General features: G+C 41.0%; 1 protein-coding gene across 1 annotated transcript; it reads right to left on the bottom strand.

Annotated features, from left to right (window-relative positions):
- Positions 1–14: 14 nt before the first annotated feature.
- Positions 15–17,927, bottom strand: LOC126366218 (spondin-1-like). Its single transcript, XM_050009247.1, has 16 exons — positions 17,759–17,927; positions 17,268–17,488; positions 16,376–16,567; positions 14,336–14,542; positions 13,981–14,250; positions 13,054–13,230; positions 12,350–12,570; positions 11,961–12,173; positions 11,657–11,705; positions 11,260–11,445; positions 10,497–10,644; positions 8,256–8,419; positions 7,938–7,953; positions 7,703–7,807; positions 6,433–6,527; positions 15–1,870 (listed from the first exon to the last, which is right to left on the bottom strand). The coding sequence occupies exons 1-16, from the start codon at positions 17,925–17,927 to the stop codon at positions 1,724–1,726; spliced, it is 2,580 nt and encodes an 859-aa protein (XP_049865204.1). The 3' UTR covers positions 15–1,723.
- Between the last annotated feature and the right edge of the window lie 3,911 nt (positions 17,928–21,838).

Genomic DNA, 21,838 nt, shown 5'->3' with positions numbered 1-21,838 from the left:
GAATAATGGTCAGAATCATCCCCCTCAGTATTCGTTACGATGTCACTAACACCCTGTATACACCCGCTCCTCGCCAGCTATGTTGGAAAACAATATTATAAACAATATACGATTAGGGAATGAAATACTTAGTAAAACTTCAACAACTACCGAAACATTCCTTCGTAACATTTGTTGAGTAACTCCTTTACTTTTATAAACTTGGCACCTTAGTAAGTTAGTGCTCTAATATAATAACTTAGGTTTATTATTGCTTATTGTCGCCTTTAGTCAGGGTTACTATTGAACCGCCAAAAACCCCTGACATGGTTCATGTAACGACTCCTAACTTACATCAGTAAATAGTAACCGGGACCAACGGCTTAACCAGGATTGATGGGGTTGGTAATCCACCTCACAACCCACACGATAGAAGAGCCGCCTTTAGTGAAAACGTCGCAAGCGCCATTTTGAAAAAACCCATCGAAATAGGAGTTTCCAGGCTACGTTCCCTAAAAATATTATAGATGGCGCTGTCCAGATTTAACGTGACAATTACCTGTTTTCTCATTACTCGGGTACATAATTATGAAAAAATATAATGTAATGGCAGAATAATTGTTCCTGGGTGTAATAAAAAGGATCATCATTTACACCCAAAAACAAAGTAAAAATGGCTTTTTGGCGGGAAACGGGAACGGGACAGTTGCTTTCTTCATTGAATAATCTAAATAATTAATACGAAATGGTGTTTTGTTGATCGCATTAAGTTAGTCAGAAGACATTCGCGAGTGTTATTATATTGGAGTATTCAATAAACAAAGTGTATCTGCCTATTTTCGCTTCGTGCCGGGAAGCCGCTTCATAACTCAAAAGTTTATGCGGACTTTTGAGTTAATTCGTTTGGGGTTCGGAGTAGGTGTCTACTCCGAGGGTGGGGGCTTAGGTTTCATCATCATCATTCATCATCATCATCATCATCATCAATCATCAAGAAAAAAAAATACGTAAGACATGGCTGTATGGGCATAGTTCCCTTTGCCTTACCCTTCGGGGAAAACCAAAACAAAAACAAAGTAAAAATATGCATATGACTGTTCCATGAAATTAGAAGGTTAAACGAAGGATCTTCACAGCAGCGCCATCTATATGGTTTTTGAGGAACGTAACCTGAAACCATATGTTCATGTACTTATGTATGAAAGTAGCGAAACTGTTCGAGGTTTTGTTGAAGAAAATCACATCGGAATTTGACTTTCCAAAAAGGCGCTTGTCGAGGTTTTTACTAAAGGCCAAGTACGGTCACGAGTACTAATATGTATACACTTTGCAACCATGTGACATTAACTTTTCTGACAAATTAAACCATAAGCCTCATTAAATGTCAAATATGATAGTGCGACAGGGTTCTAAAGTGGGTACATGATATTGCTCATGACTGTACAGGGACACACGGCGCTCAAGCAGCGCGTCAAACGTCGCCCGCCATATTACTATGTGACGCTACAATTAAAATAAACGCTTGCAAAAACGCTTCTCCGTGAACGCTCAGTACAATGTCATACGTTTGTTTATCCGGAAGGTCGCGCCGCTTCACGCGCCGCGCATACCTTAACACGGTCTATGGCGGCGTTATGTTAGGGTACTAACCATTGCAGATTAGGCATATATAAATAGTATAATTTATACAACTTACACACATCAATCCCGAACAATGCAGATAATGTAAAACCTTTTGAGGCCTTTAGTCATCTTCGTCAGGTTGTTCGATGATCTTGGCGACTTCGCCAGCATCGCCGACGTCTGAAGGAGCCTTCTTGCAGTGCGGCAGGCGACATAAACGACTCTTCACCAGCTTATGACACTGTCGTCCGGAGCCTGAGGCTGCGCGCTGATAAAAAGTATAACAACAAAATCATTGGGGTGACTGGGAATGATAGAATACAAAATAATGTGAAGAGCAACCGGCGCCATTTCAACGTTTTATGCGAACAAGTACAGTGCGCAACGCAATCCACTATTATGGGTATCTTGATATTTTATATCGTTCTGTATCAATTGTAATAGTTCGTCAAATATTCGTTTTGGCATCCGTAAATAGTCATAAAAGTATTTTTTATATGTTGACAATACAATACGAAATAATCGCTTTCCTGAACTGTAACACTATACAGAGTTTGTTCCCAATGTTAACGACGGTGTTTCCTTTTTCGTTTACGTAGTTTTTGGATCAGTAATATTAACAGCAATGTATCTTCGTCGTAATCCATTTTCACACTGATTGTATCGCAGCAACGCGACGCCAGGGCTGGCCGGCTGCCGAACGCCGAGCATGCGCGGCGCTGGCGTCGCGTCGCCGCGGCGTCGACGTCGCGTAGACGTTGCGCAGACGCTGGCGCGACGACGACGCTCGAAAGACGCTAGTGTGGGGGGTGCAAGCAGGTGAGATTGTGGTCAAACGCGAGCCTAATTTATTTAAAAAGAAAAAGTAATCAATTTCCTAACCTAATCAATTTCAGTGACAAAAACACCCGATAAATAATTGATTATTAAACGGTGTGTAATGAAACGCGCATGACGAACGCGAGGTAATTAACACTCAAGTAGGCACCTCTACAGTTATTAAGAGGTTGTAATCATGATACCTAAGCACAACACGTTCTCATTATCGTTTAATAATAATAATAAATTTTATTTAAGTAGGTAAAATCTACGACACACATATACATTTACAACATTAAAATATACACACATTACATTCTTCTTCTTTGCGAGTCGATGGCGATCGATACTAAATTTTTGCTGACCAATAATATTATATTAATATTTAGTTGGAAAACATAAAGGTATATGGGTGCCGCATACATACATACATAAACTCACGCCCGTAATCCCTAATGGGGTGGGCAGAGCCACAAGTAATCAAAGACAACTTGCAGCCACTGTTGATACAAAGTCCAAAGATGCCGCAGTTCACCAAAAAAGGCCAGGGTTCAGTGAAAATTTACCCAGAGGGCGACACTGATAGAAAACAGCGAAGCTATGAAGAACTCCATAATCGCTACTTGATGCGAAATCAGCTCGGTGAGGTGTGGGTACTTAGTTCATCTAGCGATTCATGTACCTCTATCTACCCCAATCGGGATACAGCCGTGAGCTTATGATATGATTGATGCAAAATATCATCATCACTAATTTAAGAAACGGCCTCCGTGGTCCAGTGGTTGAGCGTTGCGCTCACGATCCGGAGGTCCCGGGTTCGAATCCCAGTGGGGACATATCACAAAAAAATACAGTTTGAAGCACATAATAACGGGTTCTTACCGCGTTTAAATGGGGATATGAGACTCCCATGGTAGTCTAAAGGCGGTAAGAACCCGTTATTATGTGCTTTAATTATGATAATAACCGCGTAAACTTAAAACAATGTATACCTAAATACAGTTTGGTTTGGACATTACAGGCTGACTGTCCAAAAACTAAGATGATCCGTGCTACGTCTCCGACTTTCCAGGCTACGTTCACTGTCGACATTTAACGTGATAACTACCTATTTTCTCATAACTCCGGTACATAATTATTCAATGACAGAAGCATGTATAACGTTCAGGGCAGTAAAAAGACGCAAAAGTAGAATAGAATAGAATAGAAATAGTTTATTATGAAAGGACGCCACACACAAAAAAAAGACAACAACATCATATGAAATTTCCAATTTGAAGTTATGTAAAGAGAGCTTTGTTACCTAACGTTTAGGCTGATAAATTCAGAGTACAATAAATAACAATTTCGTCGGTGTCCTTACTATTAACACTTTCAAGGACAGAACGTCTAATGACGTTCCGATCCCAAGGTGTCCTATTACCTATTATGAACCATCAATGACCCATGATCTCTGTCCGTGAAAGGGTTAAAGACGCTTAGGACATAACAAGGGTATAATGAAGCGTATACGGTGTCTGATGATTAATGGTTAATGATTACCGGGGTATGAACCCGGGAACTTACGATCGTGAGTTCAACACCCAAGCACTGAACAACAGAAGCAGTTGAATTACAGACGTAACTTGTATATGTTTTGTCTTCTTGTAATCCTTTTATCCCTTAACCCTTTCACAGGCAGAGACCATGGGTCATTGATGGTTCATAATAGATAGTATGACACCTTGGAATCGGAACGTCATTGGACGTTCTGTCCTTGAAAGTGTTAAAGAGTTTTTACCACGGGAACATTCCCATTTTGGGAAAATTCCCGGGAACCGCACATCACTGCCGCCGCCGCTACTACTGGTGACGCGCTGTTACATAGCTGCCCACGGCTCCGCTGACTCGGGGCGGACTTATGTAGCTTATTTTTGTTGTCATCTTTCGAATCTGTTACTAATACTAAGTTAAGCTTTCCGTTACTAACAAAATATGGACTAGTTTCCGAAATCTCTCTCTCTCTCTTTATTTAAGAGCTGCGCTCTTGTCGGTGGAGTAATCGCCTTCAATACTCCATAGATAGGGCGTGTAGAACGGTGGTTGCCCCAATCGCCTTCCGTTCCGCAGTACATCGACCAATTTCTCAATCGGTGATGTTCTAGCTAGAGCCCTACCAGAATCCATTTCCTCGGCCTCCAACCAGTACTGATACCGCTGCTTCCCGGCATCAGGGGTCCGCTTTTGAGGTAATTGTAGCAGTAGTTTTGAAGTTTCCGAAATAAATATTTTGAATTTGAATTTGAATTAAGATAAAAGAAATAAATACTTACGTAGATTTACCGATTGTACTACTTATACTTACACACACTTAGATCTAGAATATTGAATTACCTAACTCTATGTCGTAAGTATTTTATGCGCGTCTTTAGCTAAGGTACCTTAGTATTTCCGCTTTACGTAATTTCAGAGTTGCTTTTCCTATACAATTTGCATCAAGTTGCTGCCCGTGCAAGTATGGTAACTTTACTATAGATATGGGAAAATAACATACAATTCGTCCATCACAAATGAGGTAGATAATGAGATGATTTAGTGTAGATGTTTGATAACGTTGCATTATGAGTACACAGACATACAGTATAATTTATTAGTAGTTAGATATTCGTTTGGTTAGGTGGCCTGGGGAAACGCAAAAGGGGGCAATCGAAGAGACCTGGCGACGCTCGGTTGACCGGGAGTTGAAAACTCTCGGCATGTCATGGGAGCAAGCTAGGCTGCGAGGGGTGGAAATCTGTTATTCGAACCCTAGATCCTACATAAAAGGATTAGAAGAAGAAGAAGGTATTAGTTTATTTTGTCGCGATGTTTCCTTTTAGCATTTGGCCAGGCCTTAATCAGTCGAAGATAGTATGGGGGGCACTCTACCGCGGTGGTCCATCATGGGACAAGCAGCGCTAAACAAGTCTCAATCTAAAGTGGCCACATTCAGGGAATTCATCTAAAAAGCTATATTTCTATAGGACAAAGGCATTAGGACAACTTCGCAGAAGGGCAAACTCGCTAAAAACCAGTTTCCCAAAACGGCAAAGTTCTAAAGGCAATTGTACAATTTAATTACCCGACTGCTTTCATTTCGTTTATTGTATGAATTTGGGTAAGTACATAATTTGGTTTTTAAATTAATTAAATCCTCACAGATGACGCCCGGGCAAACCTCGGCTCAGGGTGCGTCCAGGGGCCTGTTTAATAAAACTTACAATTGTAAATTATATATTATTATATAAATATTTCATTACGTAGCTAATATGAAACTGCAAAATATTCGTGATCATACACTCCGCAATGTACATCAAATTGTCATTGTAATTTACAATTGTAAGTTTTATTAAACAGGCCCCAGGGCGTCGCGCCCAACTTGGCACCCTCAGGCCTGTTGTCTTAAATTTCGTACCGAGTGAGAGCTCTCAGCGCTCACCATTTGTCCGGCCAAGCAGTTCATGGCATTTGCGCCAAATCTACAATAAGTCACGTCGAAAAAACGATGTGCCCCAGCCAGGATTCGAAGGAGTGGAAAGTGTTTAAGTTGTGTAGTACACACTAAAATTTATGTTTATTATACTTCTAAGTATCCTTTTAAGATCATGGCGACCGGGTGTTGCTTTTTCTACTTTTGTTAAATACCTAATTAATTTTAAAACATTACAATCCATTTTTAAATTCAAGCATGTGTTTTTATTTGCATATAACCTTCGCTTGTTCACGCTGGGTCACCCATCCTATAACCGGGCCGGTCATAGGATGGGTGACCACAAAAATAAAGTTTTCATCTCGAGCTCCTTCGTGCTTCCTTGGTCCCGGCTGCATTAGCAGTCGTTAATAACCACCAATCCGCACTGGGCCCGCGTGGTGGTTTGAGGCCCTATCTCTCTATCCATCCATAGGGAAGGCCCGTGCCCCAGCAGTGGGGACGTTAATGGGCTGATGATGATGATGACGAACCAGTGACGCACATAAGTAAAAATTACTTACCATGACCAACCGGTAGTTGAGCTTGACAGCGTAGTCGCATTCTCCGAAACAACTGCCCCACCCGAGCCACGGACCAGTCTCGCAATCTATATTTTCTAAAAACAAGAATACTTACTATAAATCAGAATAAATAAATAAGTGTTACAAAAAACACATGTCATTGCTTAAAGACTAGATATTAATTACACTTTAAGTTAGTCAAATAGCCCGCCTCGGAGCATACCCGGCTCAAATATACCCATCACGCTGGCCGCGTTGCCGCGTTGGATGGCCAGCGAGATGTGCTGAACCAGGTATGATCCGGAGCGAGGGTCGCAACCACGATCTCGCAGACGTCGCCCTAGTTCTTTAACGAACTTTTTAGCTTCCTCGCTCCATGGTCCGCCCGTCTCCACCGCAAAAGGAACAAACGAATATTGCTGCTGCAAATCAGTGTACTTAATTCCCTTATCATCAGAATCTTATCAATCAGAATCATTTATTCATCGTAATTATCATTGATAAACTTGATCAATTCCCTCGCTTCACTACCCCAAGGACCTGCAGTCTCAAAAGCCACGGGCACAAACATATATGCTTTTAATTTACTTAATATATTTTTTATTTCATTCGAAAGGTACCAAAAAAACACATAAAAGAAGAAAGGCCGCCATTTGCCATGTACCTAGTTAAGTCTCTTTTGTAACTAATATATTTTCTTTTATTTTGGTGCAATAAAGTATATTTGAATTTGAAAGAAAAGAATGACTGTTGACATTACCATGAGAAGATATTAAGTATACCTAACATAACATAAACTGCCTATATACGTCCCACTGCTGGGCACAGGCCTCCCCTCAATCAACCGGAGGGGGAACGGAGCATACTCCACCACGCTGCTCCAATGCGGGTGGGTGGAGGTGTTATTACGGCTAATAGCCACGACCAACGGCTTAACGTGCCCTCCGAAGCACGGAATCATCTTACTTTTTCGGACAATCAGGTGATTCAAGCCTGAAAAGTCCTTACCAAACAAAGGACAGTCTCACAAAGTGATTTCGACAATGTCCCCATCGGGGATCGAACCCGGACCTCCAGATCGTGAGCCTAACGCTCTAACCACTAGACCACGGAGGCTGTTAAGATATTAAGTAATGTATTGAAATTATTATTTTAAACTAAGGTACTTATGGGAAAAAGAAATAGACAAGCAAGAATTAGTATTATGCAGTTGTAGACATTTAGCATGTTGGATGTACCTAAAGTGAGTCGTTGATTAGGTATTAAATACCTTGCTGCGCGGGCGCATCGTTCTGCATGACCTCGTTGTCCATACTCGCTGGGGTCGGTTTGAGCTTCTTCGTTGTTGACTCGCTCACGGGTGGAGTGCTGGTTACTGATAAAATAAATTAATATTTTAAAGAATTATTATAATTTTTGAGAGGAGTCGGTTGCTGAGGTTAGTCATCCACCTCACAACCCATGTACGATATAAGAAGAGAGATGAGGCAAGAGTGAATAGGCACTATTTGAGTTTGCGTGCTCCACTTTAGACCACATCGCTGCTTAAGACCAGTCTGTATGATCAAACGCACCGTTAATAAAAGTAAAAAATGAGGAGTCGGTTTTTTTGCTGGCAGATTGAAGCCGCCGACGACGTGCCTGGACATGGGATGAAAACCCTCAGCGCTCCCCATTAGTCCGACCAAGTAGTTAATGCTATCTGACACAAACTTACAATAAGTAAAGTCAAAAAAAACGTAAATACTTTGTCAACAGAATCTATCGAACGTAGAACATATGGGAAAGCTGCGCTTACCCAGAGCAGAGACAGTAGCGTTGACTTGGCCGCAAGCTTTCATGCAATCATCCTTAGATCGGAAGTTGTTAGCGTTGCCGCCGCAGCCGGTGTACCCGAACGGCTCGCAAACGGCGCGTGCGCCGTCGTAGAACCAGCGCTCCTCGTACCCGCGGCAGGGGCCCATCGACACGGGCAGCGCGCACACTTCTATAATGCAATACACTTTCAGACCACTTCAGATTTCAGACCATGATTCTGAGTTCATATCAAGTGGATTTTCCTGTCGGAAATTCATGAACATTTTTGTTTTAAATTATCTTCTGTTTCATACTTTTGCGACGGAAAATTCTCAACTCAGAATCATGGCCAGAATCATCCCTCAAAGTTTTGGTTACAATATCACTAACACCCTGTATATGGCAACAATCAACTTATACACGATAACATCGGCTGCCTACACTTGTGACTGATAAGCCTTGGCACGGATAGTGTTTGACAAGGATAATAATAGTGCTGATAATAATAAATATTCATGACATGTATTGAAGATTCATGACGAATTGACGAATCATGTTTTAGTAAATGCACAATTTGAAATACTTATACGAATAAAATAATGGAAGAAACCCTATTGTGTTTATTTTATTCGTCTGTACATGTTCTGTGTTTATGTTTTTGTGCAATAAAGAATTATAGATTGATTGAAAAAATAAATAAATTCAAAGGTCGGTGAGACGCGGATACTTAGTTCATCTTGCGATGGATATGACCTCTGACTACCCCGATTGGGATATAGTCGTGAGCTTATATTGTTAAAGAAATAAATTATGTATTATAAAAGAACGCCCCGTACAGTAACAACACAAAAAACTGACTTAAAACTTTTACAAAATTATCATTAAGGCGGCGATGGACGTTCTCAATAAATGGACCTCAATCAGCATAAGCCGCGACGAGGGCCACGTGATATTTTTCCAATGAAAGGGTACAATCCACGTAATAGAGACAAGAGCTTGGAAGGGCCAAGCGCGAAACACGCGCCATTCAAAGCAAATAGTTAATACTTCAAGTTTGCACTCGACTCTTCAGCAAACTTTACGACGCACGGAGCTCCGCGATTGTGTATTATAACCCACAAGGCAAAAATAATAATATCGACTGTCAGGCAAGGAGACCCATCCTTATCACAGGAAAGCGTAAATACACCTCCACCAACCCGCAATAGTATATCTATAATATGATCCATAAGTACCTCGTTTTATTGAGGGAAGGTCTGTGCCCAGTAATGCGACGTACATATAGGCTGTTTATTACATAATTATTACACAATAGCTGAAAATAAATACAAAATAAACGTAGGTACATTGCGCAGTTGGCCACTCTGATAATATTGCCCATGCATCATGCATGTAAACATTGCAAACAAGTAGCTACTGACGTCACAATTTGTATGGGCGCGAACACGTGCGCTTATGAGTCGCAATAATATAACACATAATGAACCACATAAATATTGAACAGTGGCACTTAAGTCTCCGGCCAAGTAGTTAATGCAATTTGAGGCAAACATACAATGAGTCACAAAAATAAAACATAAAACTTAGGTCGAAAGCATTACACACAGATGCGGTGCTAACAGCAAGCCGATCCTATAAATAAGCGGGAGTTTTAATGCTGAGTTGCACGCGATTTTTATGCGATCGCGTGCACAGCACACAGGGCACAGCATGCGAATTTGGAAATTGAAAGAAAGACATGTTTAAAGGTGACAAAAAGCGTTTTCTTTTTTTGTATTTAACTTATTTATTAATTTTAAAAAAGAAAATTGTAACAATAAGTGCGACATTGTAACGTTTTTCTATGACGTCACAGGTTTATTTTCATACGAATTCCGTAGTCATTTCGTGTTTTGACGTTTAGTAAAAAATAACTCATTTGACTCGAATTTGACTAGTTGAAAAGTACCCTATTACAAATTGTATAATCCTAATAGAATAATCGAATGAAAGAACGTAAATAACAATAATAGATACTTTAAACTTTAAAGTAAGGATGCTAAGGATGTGACAAGCCTGTTAATCTTCTACAAAAACTATATGTAGGTAAGTACGCGGAAAAATAGAGCTGTCAAAGCAAAAATTAGCCAATGTGACTAAATTCGTGATACCAGCAAGCCGCAGCGTATGCTGTCTATCAGGGCTACGCAGAGAGCGGTGCCGCAAGGGCTGAAATCGATCGATTTTGTTCCATCTTACAGTATGGACGACTATAGAGGATACGTCACCTTGTGCTTGTGTATCGTTGAAGCAGTAATCATCTCCATCACAGAGCGCCTCTTGCTGCGACAGCGTGAACTGGCAGCGCTCCAGGTGCTCCGCCACCTGACGCTCCAGATCAGGATCTTCTGATGTTATGTTCTCTACTGTCACGTCCTGTAATACACGATACTGTTACAAGGAGCGTAATCGGTCGATTTAAAGTAGCACTAATTCCACGCTATGTCACAACACTACTTTTTATTTTGACAGTTCAGACGTTCGTGTGATCGAATACAAGTTTGAAAAGTGATGTAGGTATGTTTTATTTTATTTATTTACATTTTATTAACAGAGTTGGTTCGATCATTATTGACGGTGATACGGCTCACCACGTTGGTCTACCAGAAAGCTCGGTGGGGCGGGGGTACTTGGTTCATCTTGTGTTACATGTACTTAGCTCTGACTACCCGATTGGGATATAGTCGTGAGCTTATGCTATGTTAGGTTAGGACATTTTGCAACATTTAAATGAGATTCGTTCTTATATAAACAGCCTAATACGTCCCGCTGCTAGGCATAGGCCTCCCCTCAATGAACCGGAGGCGGTATGGAGCATACTCTACCACTTTGCTCCACTGCGGGTTGGTGGAAACTTAACTTAAACTCGTACCTACTTAGACTTAAAAGTAGGTATTTTAAATACTTAGATAATATTTTTAAAGGACCCTAAGTTGTACCATTTACACGTAAAAAAACATCCAATCGCACTTCCAGTAATAATGTGGTTACCAAGTCCTGCAGCTCGGCGAACCGCTGGCTCCAGTCCCTGAGCAGGCGGCGCGCCAGTTCCTGCTGCAGGCGCGCGTCCCGCGCCACGTACAGCCGCGTGCGCAGGCGCCGCCCGCGCCCGCAGCGGGCCGAGCACGGGGACCACTCCCCCCACGGGGACACTGGGCACTGCGGGCTGCCGTTGTCCTGATGATAAATAGCATATTTTTTTCTTTTTATAATTGTCAATTTGTGTAAGTTTTGAGTTTGATGTTTTTATAATATTTCAGTTTTTAATAAATCATTTAATTGTTTCTTCATACAGGATTCTTTTTTACACTATTTTTTATGATAGGTGCGTCGCCAATGTCGCCATCGACTTTCAGCTGAATTTAAAATACTTTAAGTACTTACTTACCACATAAAACCAGTCGAAGTTAGTCGCATTCACGAATTCTCCGGTGGGTCTGTAATTAAATATTTGGTTTTAATTTCTGTGAATATCTATGAAGTTAAAAAACCGCACCTGCAAAAAAACGCACTTCTGCGTTTCTGTAAAAAACCGGAACTGTCAAATCTTCAGGTTAGGTAAGCGGACCCTGTGAAAAACGGGATAGTGCTAGGGAGATGATGTTTCTAATAAGTACTTTTTATTTCTGACAATTTTATCTAAGATACATTTTATTACTTAAATGAACGTAAGTGCTACACCTACTGCTTACTTGTCACAAGGTCCGGCGTCGCACGGCATGGCCTGGCTCATGACGGTCCGCGCGCGGTAGCCCACGTGGCAGCGCTTGTGCGCGCGCGGCGCCAGGTAGCGGCGGCTGCGCATGCGCACGCCGCAGCCCGCGCACGGGGACCACTCCGACCACTCGGACACGGCGCACGGGCCTGACGACTCCGCCGGGTCGGGCTCGTACTCGGTCATCGCTCTGAGTGATAAAGGATTTTCTACCTTTCTTTACTTAAATACTAATTGAAAACGTAGTAGACACACAAACAAGCTGTTGCACAGTTAGATCGCCAACATGAAGGACGCCCCTCTATCATCTATCTGTATGTATCTGAGATAAACGGGCGTCCTCTATATAATAGCAGACTGCCTAACCTGCAGTGTCTCCGTGGACCGTAGCAGCGCTTGTAGTCGGTTAGCGGCAGCCGACAGGCCTCGGCCCGGGCCCGCGCCGGCCACACGTAGTGCCGCTGCCGCGCGGCGCGGCCCGGCCCGCACGACACGCTGCACGCGGCCCACGCGCCCCACGCGTGCGTGGCGCATGCGCCGCCCGTGCCGCCCCCACCGCCCGCCGCTGGCTCGGACCCTAGCTCGCTCTCCGAGTCTGAAGTCATAAAAAATATGCGACGATAAATTGGTGATGCACTCTGCGATATATTTGTTTTTTAGCTCTTTAGCGTTATCCCGTTTTCACAGGGTCCGATTACCTAACCTGAAGATTTGACAGGTCCTGTTTTTACAGCAACTACATGTCTGACCTTCCAACCGGCTAAGGAAAAACCAGCCCAATACAGGTTAGATACAAATTTCTCAGGATTTTAAATATACTTAAAATAAAAAAGGTAATTGGCGCCCAACGTGGGACCGAAACACTTTTCTTCGCGATCGCTAATTAGTTAATTCTGTCTCACATTTTATAATTATTATTTGTAAATACATATATTTCTCATTTTAACTAGATCAGATAACGTTTTAAATGCATGTTGCCAAACAGTTCACTATTTATAAACGTAACACGGGTGACAGAGAAAGATTTGCCGAACAGAAATCGCTATTCTTAGAAAAAAAAACGAAATAACCAAGGAAATTTTACCAGCGTCACAGCTCTTCTCATAGAGTCGAAGTCGATTGAGTCGCAGTCGCGCGAAGGGGCGCATCTCGCCTGAAGAGCTGAAGAAGGGCGAGCGTACGTCACGAGGCCAGTCAGGCCGCAGCGCCCGCACCGGAGACGCGGGGATCGTGGGCTGACGGGAGGCCTACGCCACATTTTATTATGTAAATAAATTATACTGGTATCGATTCTGGCAGGCATAAAATTTTGTATTTATAACTACAAAAATCGTGCCATTCTTCAATTGATACTATTTACGCTCTAGAATGGTGCGCATCACAGCAGCACTGAAGGAAAGTACAACTTAGCGCGAAAAAAACATAAAACCAACAGGGTCATGGTTTACGCGACTTGTGCTGAGTGACGCCCTTTTATCTCAGTACGTCCACCACCACCTTATGGTAATTTCGACGAACATGCGTTTTGCATATTTTTAATTGATTTAGAAAAAAATTAAATGATGTTCTTGTCTTGTTTTTGTATGTGGCGTCCTTTTATAATAAACTAAGTATTTCTATTCTATTCTATACATAACAAGAAAATGTGGTCGCCCCACCCTGCTCCACGTCTTAACGCAAAATTTATAAAAAAGAGGAACTACTTTGTGTAAGCGAAATATTGATCTGCGTAGAAACACAGATCAATATCTTTTTGGTAAAAAATACTTATTAAATCCCAAAGTACGATAGGTACGACGAACAAGGAAAGGAGTCACTATAGTTATTTAGTGTAGTAAAAGTAAAACATTCCTACAATGAGGGACTTTCCATAGGGTACATTCGTCATAAACAATATAGATGGCGCTGTATATATGTTCCTTCGTTTAACCTTCTAAGAACACAACTGAAGACTACACCTACTTTATGTTAAAAACTAACCTCAAATTTTAACTAACCGTGTAAGTAAGTCCACTATCGGTGCCCGCATCATACGGATATAAAGGAAGAGTAGCAGATCTACTCCAAGTGCAGTTAACGTTGCAGAGTTCCAGCGCGGAGACACCGACGATCCAATCAGGGGACGGCGCCAGCTTAGCTGCTAGAGACACGAGGTGATGCTTCGCGTCCACACGGAACACTGCGAAGGTTGACGGCATCCCGTGACCACCAGCCACTTGCTGCCAGGAGATACCGCGGGCTTTCACTATGGTCCTGATGTGGTCACTCTGCCGAAGGGAAGTACGTTAGTTCTGGGGCATGAAGAGAGAGTATGTAATCCTCATTAATCATACATAAGACTTGAAATCTTACCTCAGCTTTCAATTCCTTCTCCAACGCCGTAGTAGCCCCATCATCAGCTAGCCGCCGCAGCCCCGCGGTCGCTACTCTCCCTTCCTGCCACACTCGGAACTGTGCGGTATGCGACGCACCGATGACGTCACCAAAGTGCGCTCGCGCCACTTCCGGAGGGAAGTCTCTGGGATGAGTATTGCGAGACCACAGCCCTTCGAATGTCACCTGACATAAATGTAATTATTTATGCAGTATAAACGTGTTATAAATTAATTACATAAAGTAGGGTAAGTTAGTGTGCCTAATGGTGGAAAATAATAGACTTTCAATACATAAAGTATCACTGCGACGATAATCTAATACGATAGTTATTATAAGTAGCTCGCGCCCAATATGAACCTAATAGACAAAAGAAAATAGGTCATACTAAGTCATATTTAGTCTCATCGTAAACGTAATGGAACTCGTTAAGTTTTCTGAACTAAGACTGTTTTGTCACCCGGCCAACTGGCGCCCAACATGGGACTAATAACAACAATAATGTGAATTGGCGCCCAAACTGGGACACACCAATTCTGGTAAGTGGCGCCCAATACGGGCTTAATAGAAAACATGCATTGAATTGGCGCCCAAAACGTGTCAAACGATAGTATACAGAATGTATACACATCGAAAATGTGTCACATTTGTTCGACACATTTTCGATGCTTGGGAGAAGTCGCAGAATGCCGTAGGAGTATTCTGTGACTTGTCTAAGGCATTCGACTGCGTGGATCACGAGACCTTGCTTTTGAAATTGAGGCACTATGGATTAAATAATGGAGCTCTCAGTTTGTTAAATTCATATCTAGGTGATAGGATACAAAAGGTACAAATCAATAGTACGACTTCTTCGGGCTCTCATGTTCAAATGGGAGTTCCTCAAGGATCCATTTTGGGGCCGTTCCTTTTTTTAGTGTACATAAATGATTTACCTTATGTAGTACAGAACCAAGCTGACATTGTACTGTTCGCGGATGATACTTCTCTTATATTTAAAATCGATAGAAAGTTAGAGGAACTTGACGAAGCAAACAGCGCTGTGTCGCAGGTTCTAAGCTGGTTTACAGTAAATAACCTAGTTCTAAATGCTAAGAAAACGAAGTGTATTAAATTTGTTCTACCAAACGTAAAGAAAGTAAATAATAACATTAAAATTAACGACGAGAAACTAGATTTTGTTGAACACACCGTTTTCTTAGGAATTACTGTAGATTCAAAACTTCAATGGGGCCCACATATTGTATCACTAGCGGGCAAGCTAAGTTCAGCAGCATATGCCGTCAGAAGAATCCGACAACTCACAGATGTACCCACTGCTAGACTTGTCTACTTCAGCTACTTCCACAGCATAATGTCTTACGGTATTTTATTGTGGGGTCGAGCCGCTGATGTAGAAACTATTTTCATTATTCAAAAAAGGGCAGTTCGCGCTATTTATAATCTGCGTTGTCGGGACTCTTTAAGGGAGCTGTTTAAAGAAATAAATATACTGACGGTCGCAAGTCAATATATTTATGAAAACATTATGTATGTGCGTAAAAATGTATCTCTCCTTCCGAGAAACTGTGAAAGGCATACTTACAATACAAGGAATAAAAATAAAATTGTTGTTCAAAATTCTAGATTAAGTAAATTAAATTCATCTTTTTTGGGGTTATGTATACGTTTTTACAATAAAATACCAGATAATATTTTAAATTTGTCAGAGAACAAATTTAAAGCTCACGTGAAGCTTACTTTATGTAAAAAAGCCTATTATAAGATTAATGATTACCTAAATGATAAAAATGTCTGGTATTGAATGTGTTCCTCTAGTTATTAAATAACTTGTAATGTACCCTCATTGATTTAAAAGATGTGTTGCTGTTGCAGTTTCTTGTCATTTCTTCTCCTCAGCCATAACACCTTGCGAAATGACGTAAATTCAAAAATGTTACATTGACCTTCAACAAGTTTATCCATGATAATTACGTTGAATAAATGATTCTGATTCTGATTCTGATTCTGAATGACTACCTCATATTTGGCCTCATCACAAGCGCAGCAAGGTTCCACGATGGGCGGTTGTCTGGTGAAGCTGGCAGGCGCGGCCGGTGCGGCACACAGCTTGCGGGCCAGCACCGACACACCCTTACCATCCACAGGACTTGTGATTGCACACAACCGCACACACATGTCCACTGCAGTCTTTGGTGCACTCCAGATCACCTAATAATAATACGTTTTAAAATACACGCAAAAGCATTACCACGAAGTTTGCGAATTAAAAGCGTGCAGAATTTCTATGTAAGTAAGTAAATTTACAACATTACAAAAAATCCTGGCCATGAACCGTTATTTTATTTTATTTATTTTATTTTATTTTGTTTGGCGAGCTTACAGCTTAATTCACACCGTCCCATAAATGACTGGCTTCTTCTTCTTCTATCGCGTGGGTTGTGAGGTGGAGTACCAAACTCGTCGACTCTGGTGTCAGGGTTACTATTGAGCCGCCAAAGGCCCCTGACATGGCTCATGTAACGGCTACTTACTTACATCAGTAAGTAGTAACCGGGACCAACAGCTTCACGTGCCTTTCGAAACACGGATTCTCTTACTCTGAATCACGGTCTTTAGAGGTGTATTAAATACTTAAGTATTTCATTAATCTCATGATAAAGGTGCTTAAATACTTATATATCAAAAGGGAATGTAAGATGCGCCGCGTTGGATACGTTGGACACTCACTGCGTTAGAACTACCGGGAACGTAGAGGTGGTCTCTATATATACAGTGTTAGTGACATCCTAACGAAAACTTTGAGGGATGATTCGGACCATGATTCTGAGTTGATCTGAGATCTGAGTCGCAAACGTATGGAACACGAAAATACGATGTCATTAACCCTGTATGTATTTAGCATATTCACCTGTATCTCAGTCTTAGGATGAGCAGTGGCATTCTCGACAGCAGGCTTACAGAGCTCCTGCAGTTTGGCGTGGGCATCATACGTCTGGAATGTCCCGAGCGACTGATTGGCTGGTGATGACGGCGGGTCTATGTCATCTGATACTTCTTCTAACTCTGCCCACATTTTGAACCCGATGAACGGTGACGGCCCTTGTCCGCTGTCCACACCTTGGAGGGAAACTGAAATACCGCAGACGGTGAGTTTCAGAGCAAGGATCCTTGCAAAATATGGTTGTGAAGTAGCTCGTATTATACCGCAAAAAATCCTTCTCACGATTCTCTCTGTGCGCACCAGCTTAGGTCAGTCCCTGGTAAGAAGGTAAATTCAAATTCGTCCCAGAAATTATACCCTGTCTATCCTTTCGATCCCCCTATAAGGGAAACTGTAGAGCAGGGAAGCAAAGGGGAAGTTTTCAGTTGTGAAGTACTTAGATAAATAGTAAAAGTTACCAGTATATAGTTCTCCCGGTAGAAACAAGTCGGGGTCACCGGAGACGCCAAGCCGGTAATGGCCGTCAGTGGGCTGCGCGTGCGGCGGCGCGATGTCGCAGGGCTGCGGCGGCGGCGCCGTGCCCGCACGCACCGCCACCAGTAACGCCGTCGGTACCAACAACAACATCTTGAAGGCTTCGACGGGTTAATGAATCTGTTGCCTGAATATTATAAGGTCCACTTTATTCGTCATCTTTGTTAATTATGTTTATATTGTAAGTAAGAAGTATGTTACAACGTTTAAACAGCAAGGTTTAGTTATTCCGACGAATTGAGACTCTAAACAGATTACTTTAGGTACTCTCTTTACATAACTACAGGTAGGTAAGTAGGTACTTACTTGCGTGTAGGTACACGCATCATTAAAGAATATTTTTGAATCCTCCAAAATTACATAAAAAAATAAACTCTCGGCTCGATTTAAAATACAGATAATATAAAAAATATATATACTTAATATATTTTTAATAATATATATAAAAAAATATTGTATGAGTAACAACTCATACAATATTATATTTTTATACATAACATAATACTCCGATTAATATTAAAGACAACGTATGTACGTAAACGTAGTAAAAAAGTAGGTAAACATTATTTTGTTTACTAAGTAGGTATACTTAATCATTACTTACAGCATATATAAAATGCAAAAACACGATTTTCCTAACCAAAATAGGTAAGTACTTAGGTATCTAATTTACATCTTCAACTTCGCATAATTTATCAATGAATATTTTTTCTTGTGTCAACAAATTTCCAAATAACATGCACAATTTTAATCCCACTTAGGCACCTATAGCTACTTAATTGATTTCCTGATAACAGCAAACTCGGTAACGTCATTTGTAAACAAAGGGATACTAACCTGACTTATCCTCTTTTCAGCACAATTTACTCCTTTTAACAAAAACCAGGCACGTAGAGTGACATTATATTTGGAAAAAGAATAACGGACACTGTGGTACAGGACGGCCGGGATTTTCTTTCGTTTATATTTTTTTAAAATGACGCAGTTTCGCAGACCGCCTGCCTTATACCGCCCCAACCCCCGACTGCGTAATCCCTCGGTACACTTCTATCTACGCGAGTATCTACGTAAGTACGTACGTTCTGTACTAAGAGCCCGAACAAAGACTCTTTTGTTCCCTCTCCTTGCTTACTTTTTAAAATCGCTCGAAGCTTAGACGCACTTAAGTGAAACGACGAGAAATATTTCATCCAGTGGTCTTTGTTCTATTTTAAAAATATAAAATAAATCACCTTTGACTTCAACTCTTCGCTTTCTTTTTTCGAATTTTTAATTTAATTAATTTTATTATTTCGTAATTTACTATTTCGGGGATTGAAAATTGAAATTAAACACACTGATAGATTCTGAAATAATTTTATTATAATTTAATAGATGATCATATTTATTTGTAATTAAAATAGATAAATATATTTTTTCTACTCCTCTACTTTAATCTGGCATTTAAATAACCAAAAAGTCTAATATAAGTACATACATAATTAAACTCTTTGAAAAAGTGTACGCTCTATGGCCTATAAAAGCATTGTTTACAAAGTGTAACTGTACTATAATGTCGCCAAAAAAGCATTGTTGTTTTTTTTTTGACCTGGAAACTGGCACCTTTACTTTGTTTGGTGCCATAGATATACTTTAAAAAAAAGTATACATTTGCCGCCATTTTCCCGCGCGTTGGAAAATAAATTGGAAAATTTTTGTGTTTCGTTTAAAATGACGTCGTCGTAGAAAAAGTATTGTATGCAACGTTGTATAACTAGGTCAAAAAATGCTCGTGGCGTCTCTTATTGCGATGTTCGCCAAGGCTCACATCGCAACTCACGCCACTCGCATTTTTTGACCCTTCTTATACAACTGTTGCATAAAATACTATTAAACTATCAATTATGTATAAAAATGGATTGAAAAGGGTACTTAAATAAAACATTCGTTACATACAACAGATAATTCTTACCTTAAGTACCTAAGTAATTAAATTGATTCGACTTAATCCGATTTAAGAAATTATTTGATATTACATCTATTACGGAATACTCACTCTTATGACTAGGGTAGGGTTTCAATATAATTATACTTTCACGATGAAAGACGCTTTGGCATACAAACATTAAAGTCCATTTCACAAAAAGGCGATACCGGGAGCGCAAATTAAATCGAGCGCTTGGACCAATAAACGATACGCATGCTATCTACGTAGATGGACGTCAAACTGCTATCGGTCGAAGCGCTCAATATAATACGCGCCGCGCGCGGTGCGGTTGTCATGCAGACCCGACAGTAGTAGTTTAGCAATGCTAGAAGCGGGCGTTTGTATGAAACTACGCCGCACCCGCATTTCTATGAATACGCGTATTCAAATTGGAACATTACACCAATTTCTCGCCCTCTGAACGCTCTCGGTAGGCTCTGTGTGCATTGAGCTTCACCGGGAAACATTTGCTTGTAGTGTAACATTTATGGCTCGATTTTGAGCATTAGTAAGTACATTACATATTGTCTCCCTGACTGAAGAGTATTCCTCTGTAATTCAGAATGCATAATATTACTCATGGAATGTTACATTACAAGCGAATGCTCTCCGGTGAAGAATCACCCTTATAAAAAAATAACTTTTATTATACAGTCGCTGAAAAATGCATACTGACCGACATTACGTGCTTCCTACAGTTTCTAATCTAGCATCTTTTAGAATCAATATAATACTACAGATAATTCAAAAACTTAGGGAAAGGCATAGAAAAGGAACGGAACATCAGCTAGATACGTTTTAATAAAATAACTACTCTCACTATGTCACTTCACTTCACCAACACTTATTAAAAATATATCTTTCGAAAGACTCATCTGTGGCCGTAGCATGGAGATCGCATATCGCGCGATACGCGTAGTCATGAGATATGGCAATATTCTTGTTCTTCTTATTCAATATAATGTACCCACTTAAGAACTCTGTCGCACTAACATATTTGACATTTAGTGAGACTTACAGTTCAATTTGTCAAAAAAGTTAATGTGACATGGTACCAAAGTGTATACATATTAATGCTCGTGACCGTACATAAGCGACTATATTCCAATTGAGATAGAGTCAGAGGTAAATCCAACTACTTAACCACACCTCACGGAGCTTTCTGTTAGACCAGCGTGATAGATGGTGAGTATCTATCCGAGCCATCTAGGTCGAGCCAACTGTGTTAGTATAAACTGCATCGTCATCATATTTTCACGGCTGGATGTAGCCCCCAAGACTCGCCACAGTAAATATGTTTTACCTTTATGGGCGAATGAGTATGGTAGAAGGACGTGGTAATACTTTAAATGACATTCCACAGAAAATATGTCAAGAGATACAAAAAAGTGAAAAAATGAGTCTTCTTCTTCTATCGTGTGGGTTGTGAGGTGAATATTGAGCCGCCAAAGGCCCCAGACATGACTCATATAACGACTACGTACTTACACAGTAAGTAGTAACCGGGACCAACGGCTTAACGTGCCTTCCGAAGCACGGATCGTCTTACTTTCGAACAATCAGGTGATCAGCCAAAAAATGAGTAAAAAATATTAAAATCATACTATATGGGAGTAATAAAACATAACAACTGCCTATATACGTCCCACTGCTGGGCACAGGCCTGCCCTCAATCAACCGGAGGGGGTATGGAGCATACTCCACCACGCTGCTCCACTGCGAGTTGGTGGAGGTGTTTTTACGGCTAATAGCCAGGACCAACGGCTTAACGTACCCTCCGAAGCACGGAATCATCTTACTTTTTCGGACAATCAGGTGATTCAAGCCTGAAAAGTCCTTACCAAACAAAGGACAGTCTCACAAAGTGACCTCGACAATGTCCCCATCGGGAATCGAACCCGGACCTCCAGATACCAAAACCAAATAACTGATAACCACAGGACCACAGTGATATATTAACCAACGCTATCGGGTACGGTCACGAGTACTAATATGGATACACGTTGAAACCATGTCACTTTAACTTTTTTGACAAATT

Source organism: Pectinophora gossypiella, chromosome 4, assembly GCF_024362695.1.
Source record: "Pectinophora gossypiella chromosome 4, ilPecGoss1.1, whole genome shotgun sequence".
Lineage (NCBI taxonomy): Eukaryota > Metazoa > Arthropoda > Insecta > Lepidoptera > Gelechiidae > Pectinophora > Pectinophora gossypiella.
This window is presented reverse-complemented; position numbering and strand designations above follow the sequence as displayed.